The 24523-nt window shown below is 36.2% G+C and overlaps 1 protein-coding gene across 5 annotated transcripts in view; it reads right to left on the reverse strand.

Annotated features, from left to right (window-relative positions):
- Nucleotides 1–335: 335 nt before the first annotated feature.
- Nucleotides 336–24523, reverse strand: part of Mbnl3 (muscleblind like splicing regulator 3) — a 103901-nt gene continuing 79713 nt past the window's right edge. For 2 of the 5 annotated variants that reach the window (XM_052739486.1, XM_052739451.1), the window contains exons 3-9: nucleotides 12116–12307; nucleotides 10666–10902; nucleotides 7627–7780; nucleotides 6303–6338; nucleotides 3861–3955; nucleotides 2861–2934; nucleotides 829–927 (exon numbers count right to left, since the gene is read on the reverse strand). In XM_052739486.1, the coding sequence (XP_052595446.1) occupies nucleotides 2878–2934; nucleotides 3861–3955; nucleotides 6303–6338; nucleotides 7627–7780; nucleotides 10666–10902; nucleotides 12116–12307 (771 nt within the window). In that variant the 3' untranslated portion in view covers nucleotides 829–927; nucleotides 2861–2877. Of the gene's footprint in view, nucleotides 928–2860; nucleotides 2935–3860; nucleotides 3956–6302; nucleotides 6339–7626; nucleotides 7781–10665; nucleotides 10903–12115; nucleotides 12308–24523 lie in introns of all 5 variants that reach the window. The other 3 variants (XM_052739475.1, XM_052739466.1, XM_052739457.1) reach the window with 3 other exon arrangements.

Genomic DNA, 24523 nt, shown 5'->3' on the forward strand with positions numbered 1-24523 from the left:
GTGAATACTTGATTTTCAAGTTATTTAAGAGAAATGATTTGATGTTAACATTTGAACTTTGTTACCATATGTAGGTAATTATTTTTCTCTTTTAAAAATTGAGCATATTATTGACTATGGAAGGTCAGGTCTACATGTAAAATTCTATGAACAGATTTTGTGTACACTCAAAAGTGAGGCCTTTTAAATGTATGCCTCAAGAAACTTAAAGAGATATTTTGAAGAGTGCATATTAACATGAACTTGTCATGTTTTTCTATCACATATACCTCTGTTCCCCACTAATGACATTTAACTGAAATCAAACACCACATATAAACAACAAAACACTAGCATTGAAAAGCTAAACAGAACCCAATTTAATACAACATATCAATGGGGGAAATGGTATTGGGTATATTAGTTACATTCTACATCAATCCAATAGACTATCCTGTAAACAAAACAGTAAGGTAACACTTCAAAAACAATTTATCCACCAAGAATGTACAGTATGCCTACAGTACACTGTGGAAATTTATTTAACATAAATCATTGTTGGGAAAAAAATCACAAAATTTTACGGTTATATTCAATATGGTAATTCATATCAGATGGATTATTTATGTAATATGGATCTGATAATTCACATAAATGACAAAGGTGTATGGTTGTATTCTATATGCTAATTCATATACAATTAATAATCCATATTAGGTAACACACAGTGGTCAATTTTCTATTTGCTTTAACATCTCCACAGATTTCTGAATGCTTTCTTTTAAATTTGAATTTTTCGACTGGTGTATGTGCTTTACTATATCGACTGCACCATGCTTATCGTTGTGTTGGTAGAAGAGGACATACGAGAATACACATAGAAAGGCCATGTGGAGTTTCTTGTTGAGAGATTCTGATACTCCATAACTCTGCTGCTCAGAATTTCAACTGAAATAGAAAACAAAACAAGAGAGTCAGTAAGAAAGAGTGAAGGGTTATTGAACAAGGTGTCAGGAGACTAGTTCTTATTCCATTTCTACAAATGAACTAAGTGGGCCAAGATATGCCCCACTCTGAACTTCAGACCCTATGTCTGTGACAGTGGGGCTAATGCAATCACTAAACAGACACACAGCTAGAACAGTCTATGGGCAGGTCCCACAATGGGCCATATTTAAGGCATTATCTAACAATACCAAAACTTTTTTGCTCCTCATCCAACCATCAATTCACCTCATTCAACAGACATGTATCTCCAAGAAGTATTTAATATCAAACACTTTGAAAAGGTCCAATAGTAAACAAAGCTTTACACTTTCAGCTGACTATCTCATACCCTTGCAGAAATAACCTGAGTAAGTCATATACTATTCTACAAAACAACATTTTTGATCTTTGGAGAAAATCTTCACACCTGTTACACGTGAAAGTTATATTCTGCCAAATGTCTTATTTTTTAAAGGAATCAAGTAGAAAAGTCGTTCTTCCAAACATATTTTATGTGAATCAATTTTGTTTGGATCTTCTTTCCCTTGATGTGCCTATGAGAACTGAGCAAACATTGGACAAACCTCCACTCTCACTCTAGGGCTTTCCCAAGTTGCTACTATGCTAAATAACACCTGTGAAAACTATTCTAACTTTCATCTCCTCCAGTCCTCCCATGCCCTTTTAAAAACATTCCTATGACTGATGGGACTTGCTTATCTAGTATATAATAACCATGGGACCTATTAATGGGAGATGGGGAACTACGCCAGCGGCAGGCATATCAGCTACCTCCTTCAACCAAACGACACACTAAAGGTGGGAGACCTTCGAGCTTTCTACAATGTAATTCAGAGCAGATTCACTTGTTAGGTCTCTAGAGTTCAGCTACCTAGGATTCTTAAGTATCTTCAACAGACACGTTTCATGTGAATGACTGCTTGAACTAAGTGTGTACTACTAATGGCCCCTCAACCGGGCAACGTAGAGGTCCAATGTTAAGGTGGGGAAAGAATGAAAATAGTTATTGGATTACTAAATTATTTGATGTGTCATTCAAACTTCAAAACAGCTAGCACAATTCCACTTGACTTACATGGGCAGCAACACACTGCAACATACAGAAGGAGCACAGCTTTTTCTTTTGTTTTTTTCGAGACAGGGTTTCTCTGTGTAGTTTTGGTGCCTGTCCTGGATCTCGCTCTGTAGCCCAGGCTGGCCTCAAACTCACAGAGATCCGCCTGGCTCTGCCTCCCAAGTGCTGGGATTAAAGGCGTGCGCCACCACCGCCCGGCAGGAGCACAGCTTTTTATACTGACTCACAAAGAAACGGAACACTCACTGTCTTTAAGATGATCATATCAGCCAAATTCTGACCAATTGACTTTGTTTTACTTCAACAAAAAATGAAGCTTAAGAATCTTAAAGAATTAAGCCCAGCATAGCAGTGCACGCCTTTGATCCCAGTACTTGGGAGACAGAGGCAGGCAGATTTCTGAGTTTGAGGTCAGCATGGTCTACAGAGTGAGTTCCAGAGCAGTCAGGGTTATAGAGAAATTTTGTCTTGAAAACAAAACAAACAAACAAAAAAGCTTAAAGAATTCAAATTCAAATGTGATTTGTGCTTTTGGCTAAAAAAACTCTTGCCCCTTTGAAAATAGAAAAAATATTACTGAGTCTATGAGCTCATTAGAAAAATACAGTAACAGCTGTCATCTCCACATCAAAAGAATCATCTCTCTCACATTTCAGTTTTGAAGCGTTGGAAATCACAATCAAATTCAAGTTATAAGCAATGTCTTTAAGTGAACAAGTTTACTCAAACCTTAGCAAATACAATTGTGTAAATAAAAGACACAACCTACAAATACCACCTATTAATACTTAAACTTACTGTTTTACTGGTAACTTCTACATGTGTGAAACAAACAGGTTCCTATTCAGCTCATCTATTGATAATTGGGGCATCTATAGTAGTAAAAAAGATTTTAGATTAAAATGATTTTTAGGAGAATCCTGTTTATTTTGTTCACTGCCTGAGTTTGTTACGTTAAAATGATGTTCAATTTCACAGAGAACTTTAAGCACATTTACTATTGGCACCATGTCAGTTTTGGAGAGCATGGGTTGGAGTGTGATTTATCCAGCAAATGAATGATGTGCCTTGCGTCTTAGCTATCATGCTTGAAATTTAAGCAGCAGCCTTGGGGCAAGTGAGCATTTTGATAAGGCAGATCAGGTATTATAGTACTCAGTAACTACTGTACTAATTGCTTCGCAACTTCAAGATATCCTAAAAATTGGCCATTTGCTTGTGACTCCGCCTGAAAAACCCTAACTCAAATGAAAGTGGAAACAACACAAGCACATCTAATGTCTGCATGAGAAGGAATCTCTGATGTAATCATTGGGTGATAATAAACATGTGCATTCCTTGGAAAGAAATGTGATAGCATGCTTTCTTTCCAGTGGAACTGCAAGTAAAGGCGATGTGTTTACTAAATCAAAGTTCAAACACAATAACCAAAAACAAGGGGAGCAGTAAAATAACTTATCCTCTTCACCAGGATGAGAAAGCTTTTAAGACATATTCAGTACAGCATATACATTTGAGGATTGGTGTGGTAGCAATAATTTGATATAGAAAAGCATGGATAACATCTGCTCACCAGTTAACAATGAGTAAAATGCTGCCAATTCACCCTGAGATAAATAGAAAAATCACATACAATACCCTAATTACACATAAAAATAAAAGTTCCAAATGTAATGACTGGTTAAGAAATGCATAAGCATATGGATTAAGCACTTTCACCAATCCGAAAGGCATATACTGTGCCTTTTCAACATTTTGTGGTTATCTAGGTTGGAACAGATGAAATAAATGGCCAAACCTGATTGCCCGTAGTTGTTGGAACGAAGGGGACGCTGGTGGCAGGTGTTGCTGCTGCAGACACAGTGGAGGGTGTAGCACCGTGCATCATGGGCACTTTCAGTAGGAAATCATGGAAGCAATACATGGAAGGGTGAAGCATTTACACAACCATGACAGATACGATGGAATGGGGCACAGTAGATATCCCAGCAACAAGCCACGTAACATCATCATGATGGATATACACCAGGGTACAGCATGCAATCAAAGTCAGTGCAAAGCAGCACAACATGGAATGGAGGAAAATTTAAAAAGAGAAAAGGGGAAAGCCAATTATAGTTATCATTAAGGAAAACAGAGCCATTCTTAACAATTTGTGCGAAATAACATTGTAGTGTATTCAAAATGCTGAATTTTCAGGAAGGGTTGTAATGAATGCATATGAAAAAAAATCTGCTGTTACCAGGGCTACCTATTAAAGCTACTTAAGCAGACAAGTCACTGGGTTGCACAGTCAAAATTAATTACAGAATTGTCAACTGGTGTTTGGGTTCACTGACAAGTGCTATTACTAGATTTTTCTGGTACAAATGGCAGTTTGATGTGTACTTACCTGATCTGAATATAAAAAGGATGGTGGTTCTGTTGATAAGTATGTGGTAGAAGAGCAGGTATGAAGAATACAGTGGACTATGTACTCAGTTTGGTAAGTTCCTTGGAAATTTTAGCTATTGTCAAATACACGAGTGCTCCATAGTAAATCTTGTCTTCACAGCAGATATTAGAGCTACAATGGCTAGCAGCTGCAAAATCTCTTTCAGGATATTTTTTCTTTGCTTTGCTACTTCTATTTCATTCTCAAAACTTTTGGATGCTTTTCTAATTTCCAGCTTATTTTGGAAGGCCAACTAGGGAATTAATGTGTGAATGGCAATGTGTAAATGGGAAGCATACACATATATTAATTTATCATGTCTACCTCAGTCAAATTCAGATTTTCTGAAAGTCTACTGACAAAGTGAATGGCCAGGAGGAAAATGCAATCAATGCCAAAGTAAGCAAGACTATTCCCAAACAGTGATTCCCAGAAACTCCATAGCTGTCCCTTTTCTCCATCTCTGGTTACTTACTTCCTACAGCCATCTTTCATTGTCTCACGTGCTAATTCTAAAACCACTCGTTTCTCTCATTGGAAGTACAGCAACTGTGCAGGAAGCAGCAGTGCCAAAGCATGCAACTGCATTCATAAGCAGAGCTCTGAAAGGGAAAGGACAAGGAAGCAGCCCAAGAAACAGGTCACAAAGTGTGAAAAGAGAGACACCTTTCTCCAAGCTGCAGATGTCTATTCTTCCACTTACATTCACAGAATGTTCCTGTTAGTATCAACGCAATGTTAATTCCTATGGGGGCATCTAAGCCTTCAATAACAGGCCTCATCCCTTTGCCAGGGTTCAGATATTGCTGCATTTGTGTTGCTTCTATGTGGTCATCATTTTAACCTTTCCTTTTTTATCTCAATAACTCCACAATCACTGGAGTCTACCAGTGGGATGGAGGGCAAGCTGCTGCAAATTCTCTAAGATAAGAGGAACTGGGTTAATAGGAGAAGCTAATGTGTTCCGTCTTCCTCGCTTTAAACAAAACTAACTTCTCATGATCGGTTCCTGGTTCCCATGAAGACTATAGGAACCGTGACCACCCAGTGGCTTTCTTATTTTCTTTTCTATTAGTGAAATACAAAATGGCTTAGGGATGGCTATCATATAGTGGTGGTGGCTAACTAAAGAATTGTGTGTAACTGGCTATTCCATTTGATCTTAGCCAAAAGGCTGAGAGGATATGACTGGTAGTTTAAAAATCACATCATCACCCCAAATCACTTTTGAAATGATTCTGTTGTGCAATTTCTGGGCAGATGATGCTCCATCCTTGAACACCAAAGCACCCATCACAGGGGCTGGAGAGATGGCTCAGCCATTAAATACCAAGCTCACAATCTAAACATGTAAGAATTCATCACAGAACATGGCAGGATGTTCTAGCTTTGCTTAAGTCATCCTTTCTCAATATCTGTGTAATGAATGCATTACACTATAAGGATAACTTTGGGAGAGGATTGTTTCATTGTAGTTTATAAGTTATACATTTGAAATGTATTTTTTAAAATAATACATACAAGAACAAGAAAATCATCCAGTTTCACTACAAAAAGAAACATTTAAAAATATTTCAGTTGCTTTTTTTAGGATAGAAATGGAAATGGCAGGGTTAAAATTTGGCTACTGTGGCAACCTATTAGAGCTTGAGAAATATATTTATTTTGATTCCAAAAAATACCATATTAAACCCTAAATACTCAGAAAATGTCCACTCACATCATTTGGTCACTCATGTTTTCATAGTTACAGTAGAAAAATGTTTTTAGGTTAGAGAAATTTGAGAATTTTTGTACAAAACCTACCAAAAGTTGAAGCGGGTGCCATGCACAGTATTGGCCCTGTACACCATGCAGAAAAGCGTGGAAAGCAAAGAAAAGAGAGATTTCATTATTAAGGCCTTACAGATAGAAGTGAATTTTAACTAGAAAGATATTTTTTGCAATATCAATTAATCAGCACATGCAAACCAGTAGTCACCCATGCTTATAATTACAGGTTAGATTTAAGACCACAGACCCAGGGAATAAAAGTAACTCACAGGTTAAAAAAGAACTTTATCTTTTCTTTTTTTTTTTTTTTTTTTTTTTTTTGGTTTTTCGAGACAGGGTTTCTCTGTGTAGCTTTGCGCCTGTCCTGGAACTCACTTGGTAGCCCAGGCTGGCCTCGAACTCAGAGAGATCCACCTGGCTCTGCCTCCCGAGTGCTGGGATTAAAGGCGTGCGCCACCACCGCCCGGCTATCTTTTCTTTAAAGGAATCATCTCACTTAAAATATATATTTATTCCAGGCAAATGCTTTGTAAATAATTTATCCATAAAGGAGATTTTTTTTGTTTACTACACACATTCTTTTAAAGGTATGCTCCAGGATCTAAGCCTGTATTTAGAGAATTAATCTATTAGCTAACTGATCAATTTATTATTTTCTATGTCTGAGTATACAGCACTATGTATCTGGACATGTTTATGTAATTTTTAAGTCTTATAAAAATGATTTTTAAAGCAAATGGTACCTTCCCTTTACATTTTTTCAAATAAAAATTTCCACAACTTTTTTGATAGTGCCGGGGTTAAGTCCAGGGCTTTGTACATGCTAGACAAATTCTCTATTAAACATACATCCCCAAATCTTTACATTCACTTAATAATAATTTCCAAGACTTAAGAGTCTAAAACTACCTGTTTTACATAGACTGTAAATATACTATAAATTTATGGATTTAAAAAAATTACTGATTTTGTTATATCATAGTTATATGGACTACAGAATTTTACAGTATTGAAGTTGGAAAGTTCTTTTGACAGATAATTGCTATCTGTGAAATAATAACTACAAGTCAAGTAATTAGTTGAGATAAAACCAGTAAATCAACCTTTAGAAGCAAAAATAAAAAAACCAAAAAACAACTGACCAAACATAAAAACTCCTTTCCTATTTTAATTTCAATCCATTCATTTCCAAAATCATATACATTATTCTTGATAATAGCAAATCAAATGTAATTGTTTTATTTTACTTGTAGTCAAAATGCATGATGGTGTCCTCCAACAAAAGCGCTTTAGAAGCTGCTGTGCAATGTACATATTCAAACTGCTAAACTCAAGCCTCCCAGAGCTGTGTTCTCACCTGTTGGGATAAATGCCGCCGGCTGCGGAATCTGCATGTTAGCCAGAGCCTGTTGGCAGTGGAAAACATTGGGATTAAAGACTGGGGTGGCACCATTGGCCTTATCAAGGGCTGACCTCTTTGGTATCAGCTGAAGTGCACCAGGTTGCAGAGCCTATAGAGAAGGGATGAAACAGTTACTATCATCAGAGAAGAAGTACAAATGTACTCAAATCAAGCAAGTGCCACTTATCTAAGATACAGCCTGGGGAGCCACCACAAGGGAATCCACAGAGCAAGACTTTCCATAAGTAGTGGATATTCAGCAGGGCAAACAACTACAAAGATTGGCTGGTGGAGTGCGAAAAAGTTAGTATGGAACAGAAATATAAAGGGAGAGGACCTTTTAATGTCCCTAATCCTTAACACTTTGGGCAGGATGTGACAGAAAACTCAAACAGCAAATTGTCATACACAATTAACTTAGATGTACTCATCTAGTAAACAACAGAAACAAGAACAGAAATGACATGTAGAAGAGAAGGTTTCTGCCCATTAAAGTCCCAACATGGATGTAGGGGGTAAATGGCATGTGGGTGATAAAACAGCCATTGGCATTAGAATACTGTAGTCCTACAAAACAAAATCTAATTTAGACAAAGACCTCAGGTTCAAATCTTACATCTAGGAAGTGTATGTCTAGAAACTCACCTGTAAGGACAAGGCAGGTGAATCATTCCTCCCCACCACCTGTCCTTTTCTTTCATTTTGTGGGGGAAGGTTTGAATGTTTCACTCTGTAACTCAGGCTGGCCTTAAAATCATGACAATCATTCTGCCTCAGCCTCCCAAGTCTTAGTATTATAGGCATGAGCCACCATGCCCAGCTTTTTAAAAATTTAATACATGTAATTTTTCTTCAGTAAACACAACTTGAGCTATACACATGAACAAGGTAAATACCATCCTTTGAGAAAACATTTATACTCTATAAAAAGATTAAAACACCAAAGGATCAAACCTCTTCCCGGAATCCTCTTTTATTTAGTCTTATATCACACTATTTCCTTTGGGTCAGTCTGACCCATAAGGTCACTGCTAAAGTGAGACCCTGTTGTAATCAGTTAGAAAAGGACTTTACATTAACATCCACATGTTCTAATGAGAGCATGCTATATAAGATTTAACTGTCTAAATGGAAATAATTTGAGATTAATACATTATATACATACTCTGCCAAGTTATCAGTAGAAAGAAACATGAAATTCATCCCTGAGTTTAGGTACAGGTACGTAATTGCACAAAAGCAAGACATTGCTCATTTTTTTATATATCGTGCATGTGTATGTATGCATGTGTGTGAACTTCTACAACCAACTTAAGTAATCAGGAAGTCGAAGGCTTAGCCGGGTGTGATACAGAACAGCTGTAGGACTAGCTACTTGGCAGGCTAAGGCAGAAAGAGCTTGAGATCAGGAGTTAGAGGCCAACATTGGCCCAAATCTCTTCAAAATAAAATCAAGGCTTAGCTTCGGCACTGACTATCCTAGATACCTTGCTATTTTCATAACTTAAAAGCATTCCAAAACATCTAAAATCAAAACTATTTGAGAATGTAATTAATATTCATTAACAGACTTGTTGCCGAGATCAAAGGAGAAAGTGAGTGTGTTCTACTTGGGTACCCAGGCCCTTCATGAGTCAAAGGAGTCAGTTTTAAAAGAAAAGGTGTAGTAAGAAAGTAGATCCAGTTCAATAATGATGTTACATCCTTCAAATCACAAACTATGAGAAAAAAACTACAGAAATATGGAACATTTGGGCTTAGGGAGGGGACATGAGACATAATCCTTTTAGGACAGTGGCTCACTTTATATCATGAAATTTCAGTTACAGAAAAAATAAATTTCATCTAAATATGAGGAAAACCTTCTAAAGAGGGATGGCTGAAAAGGAAAGTTGAAACCGATAAATGGTGAATTCCAGGCCAGCTTGAACTATACAGAATCTGAAGTCAGTCTGGATTACATAGTGCAACTCTGTCACAGGAAACAAAAGAAAGAAAGGGAAAAGGGAAAGGGAGGAAAGGGAGAACAGAGAGAAAACAGAGACAGAGATGATGGGAAGTGGGGATGGGAGAAAGGAAAAAGCGAGGGGACGGGATGATCTCTCTTATGAAAACACATGGTCTTTATCATGTCAATTTGAATAATGCATACACATGTAATTTGGTTCATATTGATTATGGGCTTTGGGGTTACACAGGTAACATGAAGTTTATTCAGTTTTGTCCCCCACTGGAAATATGAGTGGAGGTCTTTAGTAGCAAAAATCAAACAAGCAAAGAGTGTGGCAAGTAACATATCAAAATAATTCATAGTTGTGAAACACTTGAGTAATTCTAACTTTGATTTCTCACACTACAGTGTCACACAATTATTTTTTCTACTTGCTATTTGTTAGTGTTATCAATAAGAACTAACTCTTCCCCATAACTGACTGTTAGGGCAACTCAAAGGAGAGGCCTTTTCCCCAGTCATGTCCAAATCTCCCTGAAGATATGGCTGGCTTCTGCCTTGATCTTCCCCTCTGTCTGCACCATACAACCAGCCCAGAAAGGTAATTTTGACCTCTGGGAAATTAGAAGCTACTTACTACCTCAACTTTGAAGCACAGTGTTTTCAAAGAGCATTAAGGATGTGAGTAACCAGGTGCCCATGTGAGTGACTGATAGAATATAGAAGCAGCTCTGCCATTTTTAAATATTTGGGCTAGTCAGACTGTAAAAGGCACTCAACATAATTTCCTGTTTAAATCATATAATTTACCTTTTCCTAAAATTAAGAAAAAAGAATAGTGGGTTAAATCATTAATAAAGCTTTAAATAATTATCTTTAGAAAGTCTTAGCAAATAAAGTATAATAAATTGGTTCTCTCTTTTCTGGCATATAACTTTGGCTATTCATACTAAGATGCACTCACGAGTAACCAGTCTTTTATGTATGCAAAATATTAGACAAAGCGGCCTTACATGAAGCCCACAGTCCCAACCTGTTCTTACCATCGCAGCCGCCGCCGAATGGTTCATCTGGTGATGAGCTGCCTTGAGTTTGGCTTGCAAGTGTGGAGGAGGATGAAAATACTTGCATTTCTCCCGGGAGCATCGGCCTTTAATGTAATCCATGCAGATTGTCACAGTATTATCAGACACCTCAATCATAGAGACATCCGTAGGGTGAGCATATCGACAATCACTCTCCCCACGGGTACAATTTCCACGCTGAAATTCACGGCAAACCTTAAAAAGGAAAAAAAAAATACATTCCCAGTGATGACTGAAAGGTGACTGGCTTTTATTTACCTTCCAAGAAGATATGAGAGTCACATATGAATTTTGTCATTTGTGTAGGAAACAGCTATAAAAGATGAAGGGTAATAAAAAGCAATATTCACCCTAAGATAAAAACACAATTTCATATAAGGGGGGAAAGATCACATTTTCCACAAAGATAAGAGTGTCTATTTGCCTTACACTGACATAATAGGACTTGAAAGTATTACTGAAAATGTGTTTGAATCCTGAAGTTAACATATACCCTCAAGTGTAACGATTTCTTTAAAGCCTAGGGTGGTTCTTTATCATACAGCAATGCACTAGTGGTTTTACATGGACAATTTGTAAACCACATTGAGTCAAACCTATATTTAGGTTCCATTATAATACATGAGCAGGCATTCAATTGGTTGCCAGTGGAGCTGACATTCTAAGAAATCAACCAGTTATTTATTCTAGTGAACAAAGAATAGCAATTAAAGGAAAACTAAAGGGTGTCAAATCAAAAGATGTTTGAAATTTCTTTTAAATTCTTTAGGTTTCATGTGATATTTATTGTGAAGTCCATCATTCTTAACATGGAGAAAATCTTTAGGTGTGATGAAATTCATTTACAACCTATATTCATATGGCTTTACATTCTATAATTGTAGAATGTTAGGTTCGTTTTTCAGTTTATCATTTTGGAAAGTAGAGACTCATGAGCAAATCCAGTTATTCCATTTTAAAAAGCTCCAGCATGGGTACAAAGAAAATTCTCACTTAGACTTCCTATACAGTGGTTCACGTTTGGGTAGACTTGAAACATTGACGTGCTGCACAACAAAATTCATTCACTTCAGAACAAGGTCTAACTGAAGTTTAAAAATGTTTAACATTACTATTTTTTTTCAAAACAGGATTTCTCTGTGTAGTTTTAGTGCCTGTCCTGGATCTCACTCTGTAGACCAGGCTGGCCTCGAACTCACAGAGATCTGCCTGGCTCTGCCTCCCGAGTGCTGGGATTAAAGGCGTGCGCCACCACCGCCTGGCTTAACATTCTTTCTCAGGCTCCTTATGCTAAAAGGTACTAGGATATTCTAATTTTAAACATTCAATAAATTAGGCTCTGAAAAGGTACATTATGCATAAAGTTACTATCCATTCTATAAGCATTTCTATATGTAGTCACAAATACCTCCAGTCTATCTGTACGAATTGGTTTTGGGGCAGGAACTCCTGGCAATGCAAGATGCGGGTTTCCAGAAATCAGAACTGGAGTATTCGGAAAAAGTTCAGCAGGAACCAGGCCCATCCCAGGATGAGGCATGTAAGGATTGAAAGCCATAGTAGGATTAGCTGCAAGTGATGGATTCATAGGAAGAGATGCCTGTGTTCAAAAGAGAAAAAAAGAGGTATTAGAGCTAAACATATCCTTCTTACTATTTATTACACCAGGCATTCTCAAAGGAATTACAGCATTTCCTAAGCCACTATTTCTGTTTTTCTTTTATTTTTGAGATTATATAATCATATCATTTTATTATATTTATTATATAATTATGTATTTTATTTTATATTTTAAATAATTATAAATTATATATATTAATCTTTATATATTCATATTATATCATTATATCACTTCTTCCTTCCCTTTCTTCCTTCTAAATCCTCCCATATACCCTTTCCTTACTCTCTTTAAAATTTATGGCCTTTTTTCATTAAGTGTTGTTAAATGAAATAAATATATAATATGTATATATGCTAAATATAATCACCACTGTTTCTTGATTTTTTTGTCTTTAACTAATTCCCATATAGGAATTGCTTTTAAAATGACAACTATCTATAGGCATGGACTTTACTGGTAAGCTGATTTCTGAAAAAGCCATAATTTCACCAATGAATGACAGCACATATACACACACAAGATTTCTCTTGGTTCCTCACATAGCCAGGCCTTTAAATGTAGACTTTGTGATCTCCTGAAAGCCCATTTCCTTCCACTTTCTCCTTCCTCTTCCCAGATGTAACGCTGCCTGTCCTGCCACATGTCCAATCACCCAATAGTATCCTTCTTTGTTTTCTTGGCCCACTGATATTTATAGAAGACTTGAAAAAGAAAAGGGTAATTTAGAAAAAGTGAATGCTTTAACAATTTACCATCCACCTAAAATGAGGATAGCATTGTCATTTTATTTTACTATTTTACTACTGGTCCTATTTCACAAAGAATCTGACTTGCTGTGGAGGCTCACAAAGGTTTCCTAGTGAAATCTGAGCTTGCTTTACCCAGCAGGGCTGCATTAGAGGATTGCTTGACCACATGCGTGGTTACTAGGTAATTGGAAGGGTTTGCACGTGACTGTGCTATGGGGAGGTCTGCTCCACCTGTTGGCATTCCTATAAAAAGCCCTTTAGAAGAGACAGAAGGGGCTGGTGGATAAGGATCTAGGCCCTTCCCGAGGCTATCCTATGGTCTGTCTCTCTCCCCTCTATGTTTCTATCTAAATCTCTTAACACTTTCTCCTCAAGAGTACCCTGGGGAAAAAGTGGGAGCTGGTCTCCCACAACTTGCCCAGCCTTGTCTTTATCTAGGGGCCAAATGATACTCATAGTTCAAAAGGAGGCTCTAGAAATGCTACAAGGATCCCTATTAGGGAAGAAGAGATAACAGGATTATATGGTCATGATTCAGAGTATAACTAGTAAAGAAAAGCTTTATAAATGCAAAGGTTGTTACCGGTTTGTCTCTCTTTACAGTTCCTGGATTCAAAGAGATTAGTATGTGTATTGCCTTTAGTATCAGGAATGGCACATTTTATCATTTTACTGTGCTCTTTTCCAGTTCGTGCCACATGTGTGCATCTTTTTTCAATGTGGATATTGTTTCATTGATAGTTCTCTTGTCCTCCCTAAAGTACTGAATACTTACTCAATGACTTGTAGATACCCTTGAAGGTACATTTTAAAAATAAAATTTAAATATTATGAATGATAATATATATTACTTATATATTTCTAATAGCAATTTAATAAGGTAATAACTGGTGGTATTTCACTGTATTTTATACTAAGTGCATGTGTTCTTTCTTGCATTCATTTTCTCTCTTTCACCGGAGAAATCAAGCTACACCCATGCCTGCTAAATTACAGTCAAAGGGCTTCCTCTAAACACAGGGACAATAGGAATCTGTGGAATCTGGTGGGGCCATATATATAATCTCTACCTCACCCTCCATGCTTACTTCAAAATTTCACTAGCACAGCTGCCTGAAGAAACCCCAAAGGCCAAGTTGGCTGAAATGGAAGTGCTCCCACTTTAGCATCCCACCTTATGTAAATGTATCAAATAACCTGACTGCTCTGTTAGGAAGAACAGAAAGAATCCAGCTTAAAGGAACTGGACTCATTAGGGCAAGGGAGGAAGCACTTTAAGAGGAAAGGACCACACTCGAAGCCAAGAAAGATGATGGGGTAGTTTGCAGAGGGACTCTCAGGTTTGAAAAGATAGCCTTAGGCTGACCAAATCAGGCTAAGTCTTGAGATGAAACAGTTCTCAGGAACCTGTCAAAGTTCTCACCATCTTTGGGAATTAGACCTGACAAGTCAGATCTTACTAATTCAATGATTTATACTCTTGTCAAATTCAGCAAGAATCTTTGAAAGTCAAAACCCCACATATGAACCACACAACAGTCTTGTTTGTTTTCTGTTTGTTTTCTCTCAGACTTTTTGTTTTGTTTTTAAGACAGGGTTTCTCTGTGTAGCTTTGGAGCCTGTCCTGGATCTCGCTCTGTAGACCAGGCTGGCCTCGAACTCACAGAGATCCACCTGCCTCTACCTCCCGAGTGCTGGGATTAAAGGCATGTGCCACCACCACCTGGCTTCTCTCAGACTTTAATAGAACTTTCTCATTGAAGTTACTCTTCCAATTCTAGATTGTTTTTAGTTTTGGTTTTTTTAAAACTGAAAAGAAATACAACTATGATATATTGAACAGAAACAAAGGCTAAGGGGTGGGTGAACTGCCAGACTAAAAACAATAAGGAAACTAACAAATTAGTAATAACATATTTAATTAATGTTCAATTAAAAGCCAAGCCTAATGTTTACCTAAGCAAGGCTTTCTTTTTATAGCTCTAAATTTCTAATTTTTTTTTTACGCCAGGGAAAAATTTCTGCTTAACTTCTTTCTTTTTAAAATCATTTTAATTTACTTAGGGTCTGTTATTTCTTCTAACAGTATGAAAAAAATCTGTAAATAATCAGCCTATATATAAAGGTAAAACAATTCCTGGAGATGTTTAGTCCTTTTTAAAGGTTTAACCACAAACTATCCCAAGTTGTCATTAGATTTTAAAATTAGTGTTGTAGCTTTTATGACCATTTCCTCTTTGAGAACAAATTTCATTCTATAATACTTTATTGAGAACAAGTTCTTCCGATTGCAGCCCTGGAGCAGAGGCAGGAACTCCTGAGCTGCTTATTTCTTTTCAAATAAGCATTTCTATTTTCTCACTACCACCTCTGCCCCAGGCTAACTACTCCATTTTATGAATCTGAACATTCAATAGCTTAGCTTTGAATAACAGCCACAGGTTAAGTCAAGCGGCCTATAACCTTGTGCATTCAGTTGCAATAAGCTAAGCAACTTAATCCTGCTTCTATGTATATCATAGCACTTCATGTCAATTAAACTAACATGAACCCATCTGTGAGTTATTACTTATTTCAAAGAAAAAGGATAGGGGTTTGTGTGTATGTATGCTGGGGCTAGAACCCATGGCCTTATACATGCTAAGCACACTTTACCACATCCCCCAGCACTAAGGAAAAGGTTCTTATTATATAGAATCTGATTTCTCTGTATAGCCTGTAGTAGTCTAGACATTTCAATTGCTTCTGATACTTAAAGCCTGACTAAAATCATTTACTAAATATTTGAAAATATGAAAAGAACTTTTCTCTCACAACCAGATGTAGATTTTCATGCTTCTGAATAAGACAAAGCATAAAGAATTGTGCAGGTAGCAGACTTTAAGAAACAAGATCACTGGACAATTATTGATCTCAGTGTCTAGCAGTGTTTTCTCCTATCATACAGTTTTCTAAGACTTCTGGGGCACTTGCACAGAGCCTAGAAACTACCATGTGCTCAAGAAATGCATCTTAACAGGGAAAAGTCTTCAGAAAAAAATGGCTCCTAACCTTTTTCATCTGGGACTTTCTAAGAGTCAGCTAAAAGCTGACTGTATACAGGAACTGTATACAGAAAAACCTCATACACACACACACACACAATGCTGCCTCGGACCGTAGGAAGTTCAAGGGCCCAGGGATATCCATCCCCGGCGCAGATTTCTGGCTCCTCAAAGGCTTGCCCAACTCATGGTCCACAGACCACATGAAGCTGGAGAGAGCCCCAACACAAAATCAAAAAGTTATGTTAGACATTATAAGATTGTTTTGTGATTATTGATTGGATTGCACAGTTCTCAAACATGAGCTTTGTGAGTGACAATGTCTTGTCACAATGGCAAAAGGTTAGAAAAGCCCAGGTGAATAAGGATCCACAAATCAAGATTCCTCAGGCAAATCTGACCTGTCCCTATTTTTGTATGAACAGGAACCTGCTTCTTATATTTTTAATGTTTAAAAATATTAACAGAATAATATTTAGTGACAGGGAAATTACTATATTTTTATTTTAATGTCTATTCACTGATCTCACTGTGCTGCTTTGTAGACCTGCAAAAAATTTATGGACATTTAATTCATCTCAAACACAAAAATTCTTACACACACACCACACACACATATATTTATATTTACATATAAATGTTTCTACATGCTACTCAGTGATTAACTATGGGGAGACAATAGTTGGAATCCTGCCAAGGTAAAAATATGAAGTACCCAGCAAATATTCTTCTTAAAGGATTCTGAAGCACCTTTGAATAGTAAAGCAATTCAATAAAAATTCTGGCTCCTTAATCAGTTACCTGTTGATGATCTTGGTTGATTTCATATCTTAGCTACTGTGAACAGTGGGGCAAGAAACCTGAAAGTATAAGTGTCTACTTCATATAATTATTTCAGTAACTAAAGTCTAACACAAATTTCTGATAGTTCTAAGGTTCACAACACATGGAACAGATAAGTGAGGAGATGCAAATGCTAATTGCACTGATTAGCATTTCACATTCTATGCACATATTATTGTAGTGTACCTCATAAATATGTGGGTGGTAAATATGCTTCCATTTCAAAATTAAGAAAAAAGCAAAAATGTCTCAAGTACATCTGTCTAGTTTGTAAATATTTTTGGGACACTAACCTATTACTTAAAATGAATTATTCATCAAGTTAACAAAAATTAAATGTTGTGGCAAATCCATTGCTTTGTCTCTCTAACAAAAGAGACCTACTTGTTCTCGGTAATATCCAACATCAGTTACAATTATTGATGAATACAAAAGATTTTAAGTGATTTAAATGATATCACAGCCTGAAGGCCACAGAATAGCAGTGGCCTTCCTTCTCTGAACTTCTATTTAGAGGTAGAAGACTAAGCATTTTCTTTTACTTAAGGGTAAACATTGTTAGCAATTTGTTGACTCAATTTTAATACCAGAAAAATAGTGCCCTTAAATTTTCCTAGCACTCATAATACCTTCCCTTTATTGTTCCTTTGAAGACATTCATGGTGTATAAAAGAAGTAAGCCATTTTCATCATCACCAGGCTGATTTCTGTCAGAAAATTCTAAAGAACAATGAATGCATGGTTGTAGTTTCTGTCTACTACACAGAAGCAGTCATTTGCTCTTTTCCTATGCTGATCTGAGTTTGGGTACTCTACTGTAATTCCTGGCCCTCTACTGCAGCTTCTCATTCCACCGGGTAGATCTGAACTGTGGTGGATGCCCTCTTTTGTGCACCTCTGTATCTCTTATACTCACAATAACCTACCAATCATTTGTCTACCTGACTACTTTAATGTTCCTTTTTACCCAAGTCATCTATATGGACCAATAAATATTAACTAAAGTGACTGAAAAAAATTCCTAAACCACTAGTTGGTTTTAATTTACCAAATTTAAAAATCTCAATTCAAAAATCACAGTGTGAAACAAACAAAAGTAGTTTTTCAATTAAGGGAGATTTTAGGCAAATGGGTACTCCCATTTTTGAGAAAGATGGGACATGTTAGATCAATCAGTGTGAAAAGCACAAGGTATTTTATACCCACATGCATACACGTATGTTTCACATGTATGTACATATTTTTACTGGTTACTAGTTAGTAATACCAATACTGGTTAGTTAGATAGTACCAGAGGCTAAGCAATGAAGAGTTTCAAAAAATGGTTTTGTGATGTAACAGATCAAGCTATGTAACTTCCTGTTTTAAAATTACACATAATTAGACATATTTATTGGGTACAATGAGCTAAATGAACACACACACATTCCCTCTTTGTATGATATATGTGCATCTGCCTTAAATGTAGTATTTCAGTAGAATGAAAACTATTTTAAAGATACAGTTTGTGGCATGAATTACTCAATTGTGTTATATTATCCACTGCATATATATATAATACAATTATCATTCCTTCCATCTAACTGTAAAATTCTAACCACTTACTTACCTCTCTCTCCTCTCCACTACCCTTCTTAGTAACAACTATTCTATTCTCTACTTCTATGAGAACAGCTTTTGATGACTCCATATATGACTGAGGTAAAATATACAACGTATTACAAACTGTTTATAGGAGATTAGTGAATTACTAGTGTAACTAGTATCCACTGGATATTTAAAAGAAAAGAGTACATGAAGAATTTAAATTAATATTGAGCATCCCTTAAAGGCAAGCTGGGAACTTAGTGTTACAGACTTAAAATCATCAGGGAAACCATAGTTTTTCACACATGGTATCCTGGCAGCCCTCTCAGTGGCAAACTTCTAAACTATACTCACCTACACAAGAGAATGATTTTGATAAAAAAATAAACATTATTTATAGATGAGACTGTCAAGTTGCTTTGTTTAACTTCTATCAACGGAAAAGATTTTCCAGCACCCTCCAAAATCCTACTTTCATTTCTGTATTCTCCTCTCATATAATACAACCTAACTGTAGTTTCCCTCCCTCCACTCCTTCCAGTCCCCTGACCGCACATACACTGCATTCCACTTCACTTGTGAACAACAGCAAGCCGCTTTGTGATGGCAGGCTCACAGCTTAGACTATGATCAGGAGTAGTGAAGCTAGGATGCCCACATGGTCTCATTAGTATCAAGCTGAAAGAAACTTAGCTAACCAGCCCCAGAGGAGGAGGAGGCAGAACAGGCCATGGCCAGGTTACCTTTAATTTATCCCATGAGAATACTGAGTGAGGAAAAAGGAAGGATGTTGAGTTTGTCTACAAAACCTAGATAAATCAAGATGAAATTCTGGTCTCACATCATAGTAGAACTCCAGGAATGCTTGTGATGTAACTTGGTCAACTTCAATGTGGCACATCACATGATAAGGACAATCACAATTATCTTAAGAGCACATTAACCTTATAATTGCATAATATCTATTGTCTAGTGACTTGAATATTTTACAAAAAAATCATTTCATAAAACATTTAATGTTACTATGTCGAGATGGAAAACTAGGTACCAAACTGCAGAACCTTCATTAAAATACACTGTAACTCCTTTTATTTCTGTTTAATTGGTTTATTAGTTAAATTTTAATTAGTTCACAAAATAATGGGTTTTATTATGACATGTTATATGGAATTATATATATTTTTGTACTTTGCTGTTATTTTCCCTATTACCCTCCTTCATCCCTCCTCCCAACTCAAGTGTTTTTTTTGTGTGTGTGTATTAATTAATTATTAATTAATAAAATAAATTTGAATTCTGTTGGATGTATGGATTCAGTTTGAGGTGACATGATCAAAGCCATTTTGAGTCAGGACAATCATGATCTCCTTAGAGTCATTACTAGACTTTTTTTTTTGTTTAGTTTCTCAGCAAAATATAACTAGATAAAACCATTAGAAAGTTACATGGTGCTTTACAGGTTGAGCATGGAAGTGGGAATGTGCTAGAAATTCTGGTAATGGTTTATAATAAATTGGGTATATTCTTCCTAGAGTAAAATCATGTTTCACTCAACCACTATATATGTTGTTCTTTCTGACACAAATCTCAGGATTCTAACTGATCTGGCTGCCATTCATGACTACACATCTGTCATGAAGTCTCACAATAAACTACACTGTAGCCAATTCTGGATCTGAGTATCTATGCCTTCAGTATTATAGGAGTTTGAAACAGGCATTCACTGGCTCTACTTTAATACCAGCTTGTTCTGGAACAATGGACATAGTTTCCTTTTCCATTAAATCCAGAAAATATCTGGCCCATCTTGTCATCAGGATTTTATAAAAGGATCATGACAATAACTATTCTTTATGGCATGAACATATCAGTAGATGAAGTGAGTTTGTGTCAAGTACAAAGTCATTTGTAACTTTAACACAAAATTTCAAAATGAGGATATCTTGTGAGAGATTTTCTTATGTTCAAATTGTAAGTTCTTTACTGATTTTCAAAAATTGATAAGTAAATAAATATTTTCCAACTTTATTTGCACTTACTTAAAATCATTCAAGTCCAAACATTAAGAGGATAAACAACAAAAACACTGGAGTGTACAATTATTAGCACACAGCTAATTAGTACACCCCCTTTCAACTTCCAGTTTTTTGTTTGTTTGTTTCTTTCTTTCTTTTTGAAGGGCTACAATAATTACTTCAGTCCCTATTATGTTAACACATGATACTGCTTTAGAGAATTATATTTATTAAATATAACTATGATTTAACATGATAGGCATGGGTCCCAACAGACATTGTATGACTCAACCTGAGATACCCATGATGAAAGGTAAAGTATGGAATGGTTTATAACATTTGTGGTTTCGACTCCTTAACTTAGTCAAAACGAAAGTCATGGAAAGTGTAAGGCAGAATTAGAGGGCTTGGCATACTGCAAGGGGACCTCAAATGTGCTGAGCCAACACCTTCTATGTAAATCATCAGGTGACTGTACTCCACTAGGTCAAGGTCACCTGTTCATCAGGATCTGCTTTCATGGCAATTACTAAATTCAAAGAAGTAAAGGAAGTTCCTGATATTGACAGATCCAGGTATATAAAATGTCTAAAGAAAAATATGTGCAGTCTTACAGCATCATATTTACTTTATATGTACGTACATCATCTGTAGTAGTGAAAATTAATATCTATCACTAAAATTCTTCATTGTGAAGCTGAGATTTTTTAAATTTTTGCTTCATTTGAGAGTTTTTTAGTGTGTCTACTTCTACTACTCTTTTACAGTGTTCTTTTGCTTCCTCACAATGCAAACAGAGTCTGAGCATAAAAAACAATGGCTTTTAAAATGCACTGGAAAATGCTAGGGAGTCACATTGTTTGCTCTACCTGCTAAACTTTCTTAATAAAGTCAACAAAAAGCTTTCAAAGGTAGATCTTTACAGTAGAAAATGTCAGTGCAGACTTGTTAAACACAGAACAAACTTGCCTGCTATCGCAAGCATTCCACCTAAATTGACTAGGTGTGGTTTTTATTCATTGTTCAGTTACACTGAACAGAATCTATTCTCTTGCTCTCATTCTTTGTAGGCTGACATTCTTCCCTTTATCTAGGGGCTTACAATAAGCAAGCTATATTCAATTTTCCAAAGGCAGATGCACTCTCTTGGTATCTTAGAAACAAATCAGAGTATGCTTTGTGGAAAGACCTGAGGTTCAAGCCAGTGATACAAATGGTTATTAATGTGTTATCACACAAACACAGGTCTGGAAAATTTTAAACAAAATTTGTTCTAAGAACAGGTATCAAATTATTAGTAAGGGGGTGATAAAAAGAGATAAAGAGAGCAGTTCATAAGAAAAGTAGATACCACAGAAATTAAACAAAATTATACATTACCTTGTACTATTGAGATCGGGATTCATATTAAAGAGATTTATTCCAAATGAGACTGGTAAATTACACCTAAAATTGCACACACTAGCTCAATTACAACAGATCTACAAAAGCTAGTTCCTAGACCATAGAGGAGGAGCATATCAACCATCTTAGGATTAGATTTTTATGCACATAAAAGCTGCAGAAATTAATCTATATTAACTTATTATATCACAACAGCTATCACTAAATAATATGAGGTAGAAAAAATTCCTAATTGTTCCCTGGGGTCTTCCATGTAATATTTATATAATGTAACATGCCATAAAGTAAATTGTACTTTGTTCAGTCATATCAGTTATCTTCTGAAGCCTGAGATCTGTTATTACCCCACTGAAGAATAAAGAAAATACAGCTTATTATTACACTTATGGAGAACCAAATTAGAAAGCACAAGAGAAGAACTTCCAAAATTCAACGATTGTCTTCCTCATTTCCTTTACAATGCCACTTCCTATTTGCCCATTAGGAGCCATTTTAACCATTAATACATGGGAGTTGGAACAGAAAGGGTCTCAGAGGCTGAATAGAAAGAATATAGTTGTCTTTCTTTCTTTCTTTCTTTCTTTCTTTCTTTCTTTCTTTCTTTCTTTCTTTCTTTCTTTCTTTCTTTCTTTCTTTCTTTTTCTTTTCCTTTGGTTTTTTGAGACAGGGTTTCTCTGCACAGCAGCCCTGTCTGTCCTGGAACTCACTCTGTAGACCAGGCTGGCCTTGAATTCATTGAGATCCATCTGCCTCTGCCTCCTGAGTGCTGGGACCAAAGGCATGTGCCACCACCATCTGGTTGTCTTTCTTTCTTACCCCTACTTTGCCCTATGCCTGGCTCCCTGATTCCATGCAACAGGGCATTTGACTGGTGCTCTAAAGCTGTACCTTTGAAAAAATATCTGCTCTGGCATTATAGGATATAATGGGCTCAAATGTTAGTAAAATCTTGCTCCATTCCTTGCTCATTCCCATAAGTGGCTGAGAATAGTAATGGTGAATTAAATATTTCTTTGTCATAGTCAAAATTTGACCACCACCCCAAACCCCACCCAAAGCCTCTATCAATAATCTATTCTTTGTTTCTATGAATTCAACACTTTTGAGATTCTACATATAAGTGAAACCATTCAGTATTTGTCATTCTCAATCTGATCTGTCCCACATGGCATAATATCCTTTAGGTTAATTCATGTTGTCTCATTTTATAAATAAGGCACATACGTGTTATATGTATAAATAATCACATTTATACATTAAGTATATACACTTTGTCAATTATACCACAATAAAGTGGAAAAATAGTAAAAATTCCTTTGGTTTATTCCCAAGTACTCACATTTTCTGGGTTCACAAACATGTTTACTTTTCTGTGTGAACATTATTCCCAGTATCTTCCCATACAGCTTCATCACATAAGAGCCCAGAAGAGTTCAACAAGTACTTGGACCATGTGAAGTATTACTGAAGGTCAAGTGAGCTCTAAAGAGCTCATTGATTACATGAGTATTAATTGATCAACATAATCATCATCACTGAGTTAGAAGGCAAACATATTTGGCAAATTGATGATGCAGACCATGAAATCTATCTTACCTTAATCTGTCTAGATATTCTGGAGACAGAGTATCATAAAGAACATCAAGTACTCAATAGCCTCCTGTGGTTGGACTTAGTAAACAGATATGCTAGTTAGAAGACCATATCAACATGCTGCTCCTTGAAGTCTGAGAATCAATTTTGTAATGAGATAAGCTTTACTCACAGCAGATTGTCCCACTCCCATATTTTCACTGCATCTAAATGCTACAGACAACTTTCAACTTTCAGCCACAGTCACTGATGTACAGGTAACAAAGGAAGCACAGTCTTTTCAAATTGGTCTTGTTAATGGGTAAAAGGAAGTATGCTAGCTAGAATCTGAATGAGAAACCACTGAGTTAAATCAGAGACGCAAAGAACTATAGCAGTGAGGGGACAGTTTTCAATTTCCACGGAGAGGTGCCAGACTAAAACACAAATTTGTATTTTAAGGTGTTAGGACAAGATTAATTCTCAAAAGCATAATATGAATAGATAGAGTTTAATTATATTTTTGAATGTCAAGCTCATAGGAAATAGAAAACAACTGAGAAATGGTCACAGACCACAGGACAGAAGGGGAACAATTCAAATAAATGCACCATGCTGCTACTAGATTGGACACTGAAATAGAAAGATCATGTTAATGGAAAACCTGGTGAAGTCTGAATAAAACTTAGAGTGTATAATAATACTTGGATACCAGCTTCTTGGTTCTGATACATCTATAATGGTAACAGAATATATTAACATTGTGTGAGGGAACTACAGCCTAGTAGTATTGTGCTTGTATAGCATGCATAAGGCCTTAGATTTCATTACCCTCATTGTTGAAAATCTAAGTGTAAGGATAAATGTACAGCTCAGTAGTAGAGCTACTGCCTACCATGTTCAAATCCCTGAATTCAATCTCTAGCACCTCACAAAAAATAAGAAAGAAAGAAGTCTGGGTAAGAAACAAAACGGGAGATT

This window comes from Peromyscus californicus, unplaced genomic scaffold (genome assembly GCF_007827085.1).
Source record: "Peromyscus californicus insignis strain IS unplaced genomic scaffold, ASM782708v3 Scaffold_10__1_contigs__length_136768540, whole genome shotgun sequence".
NCBI lineage: Eukaryota > Metazoa > Chordata > Mammalia > Rodentia > Cricetidae > Peromyscus > Peromyscus californicus.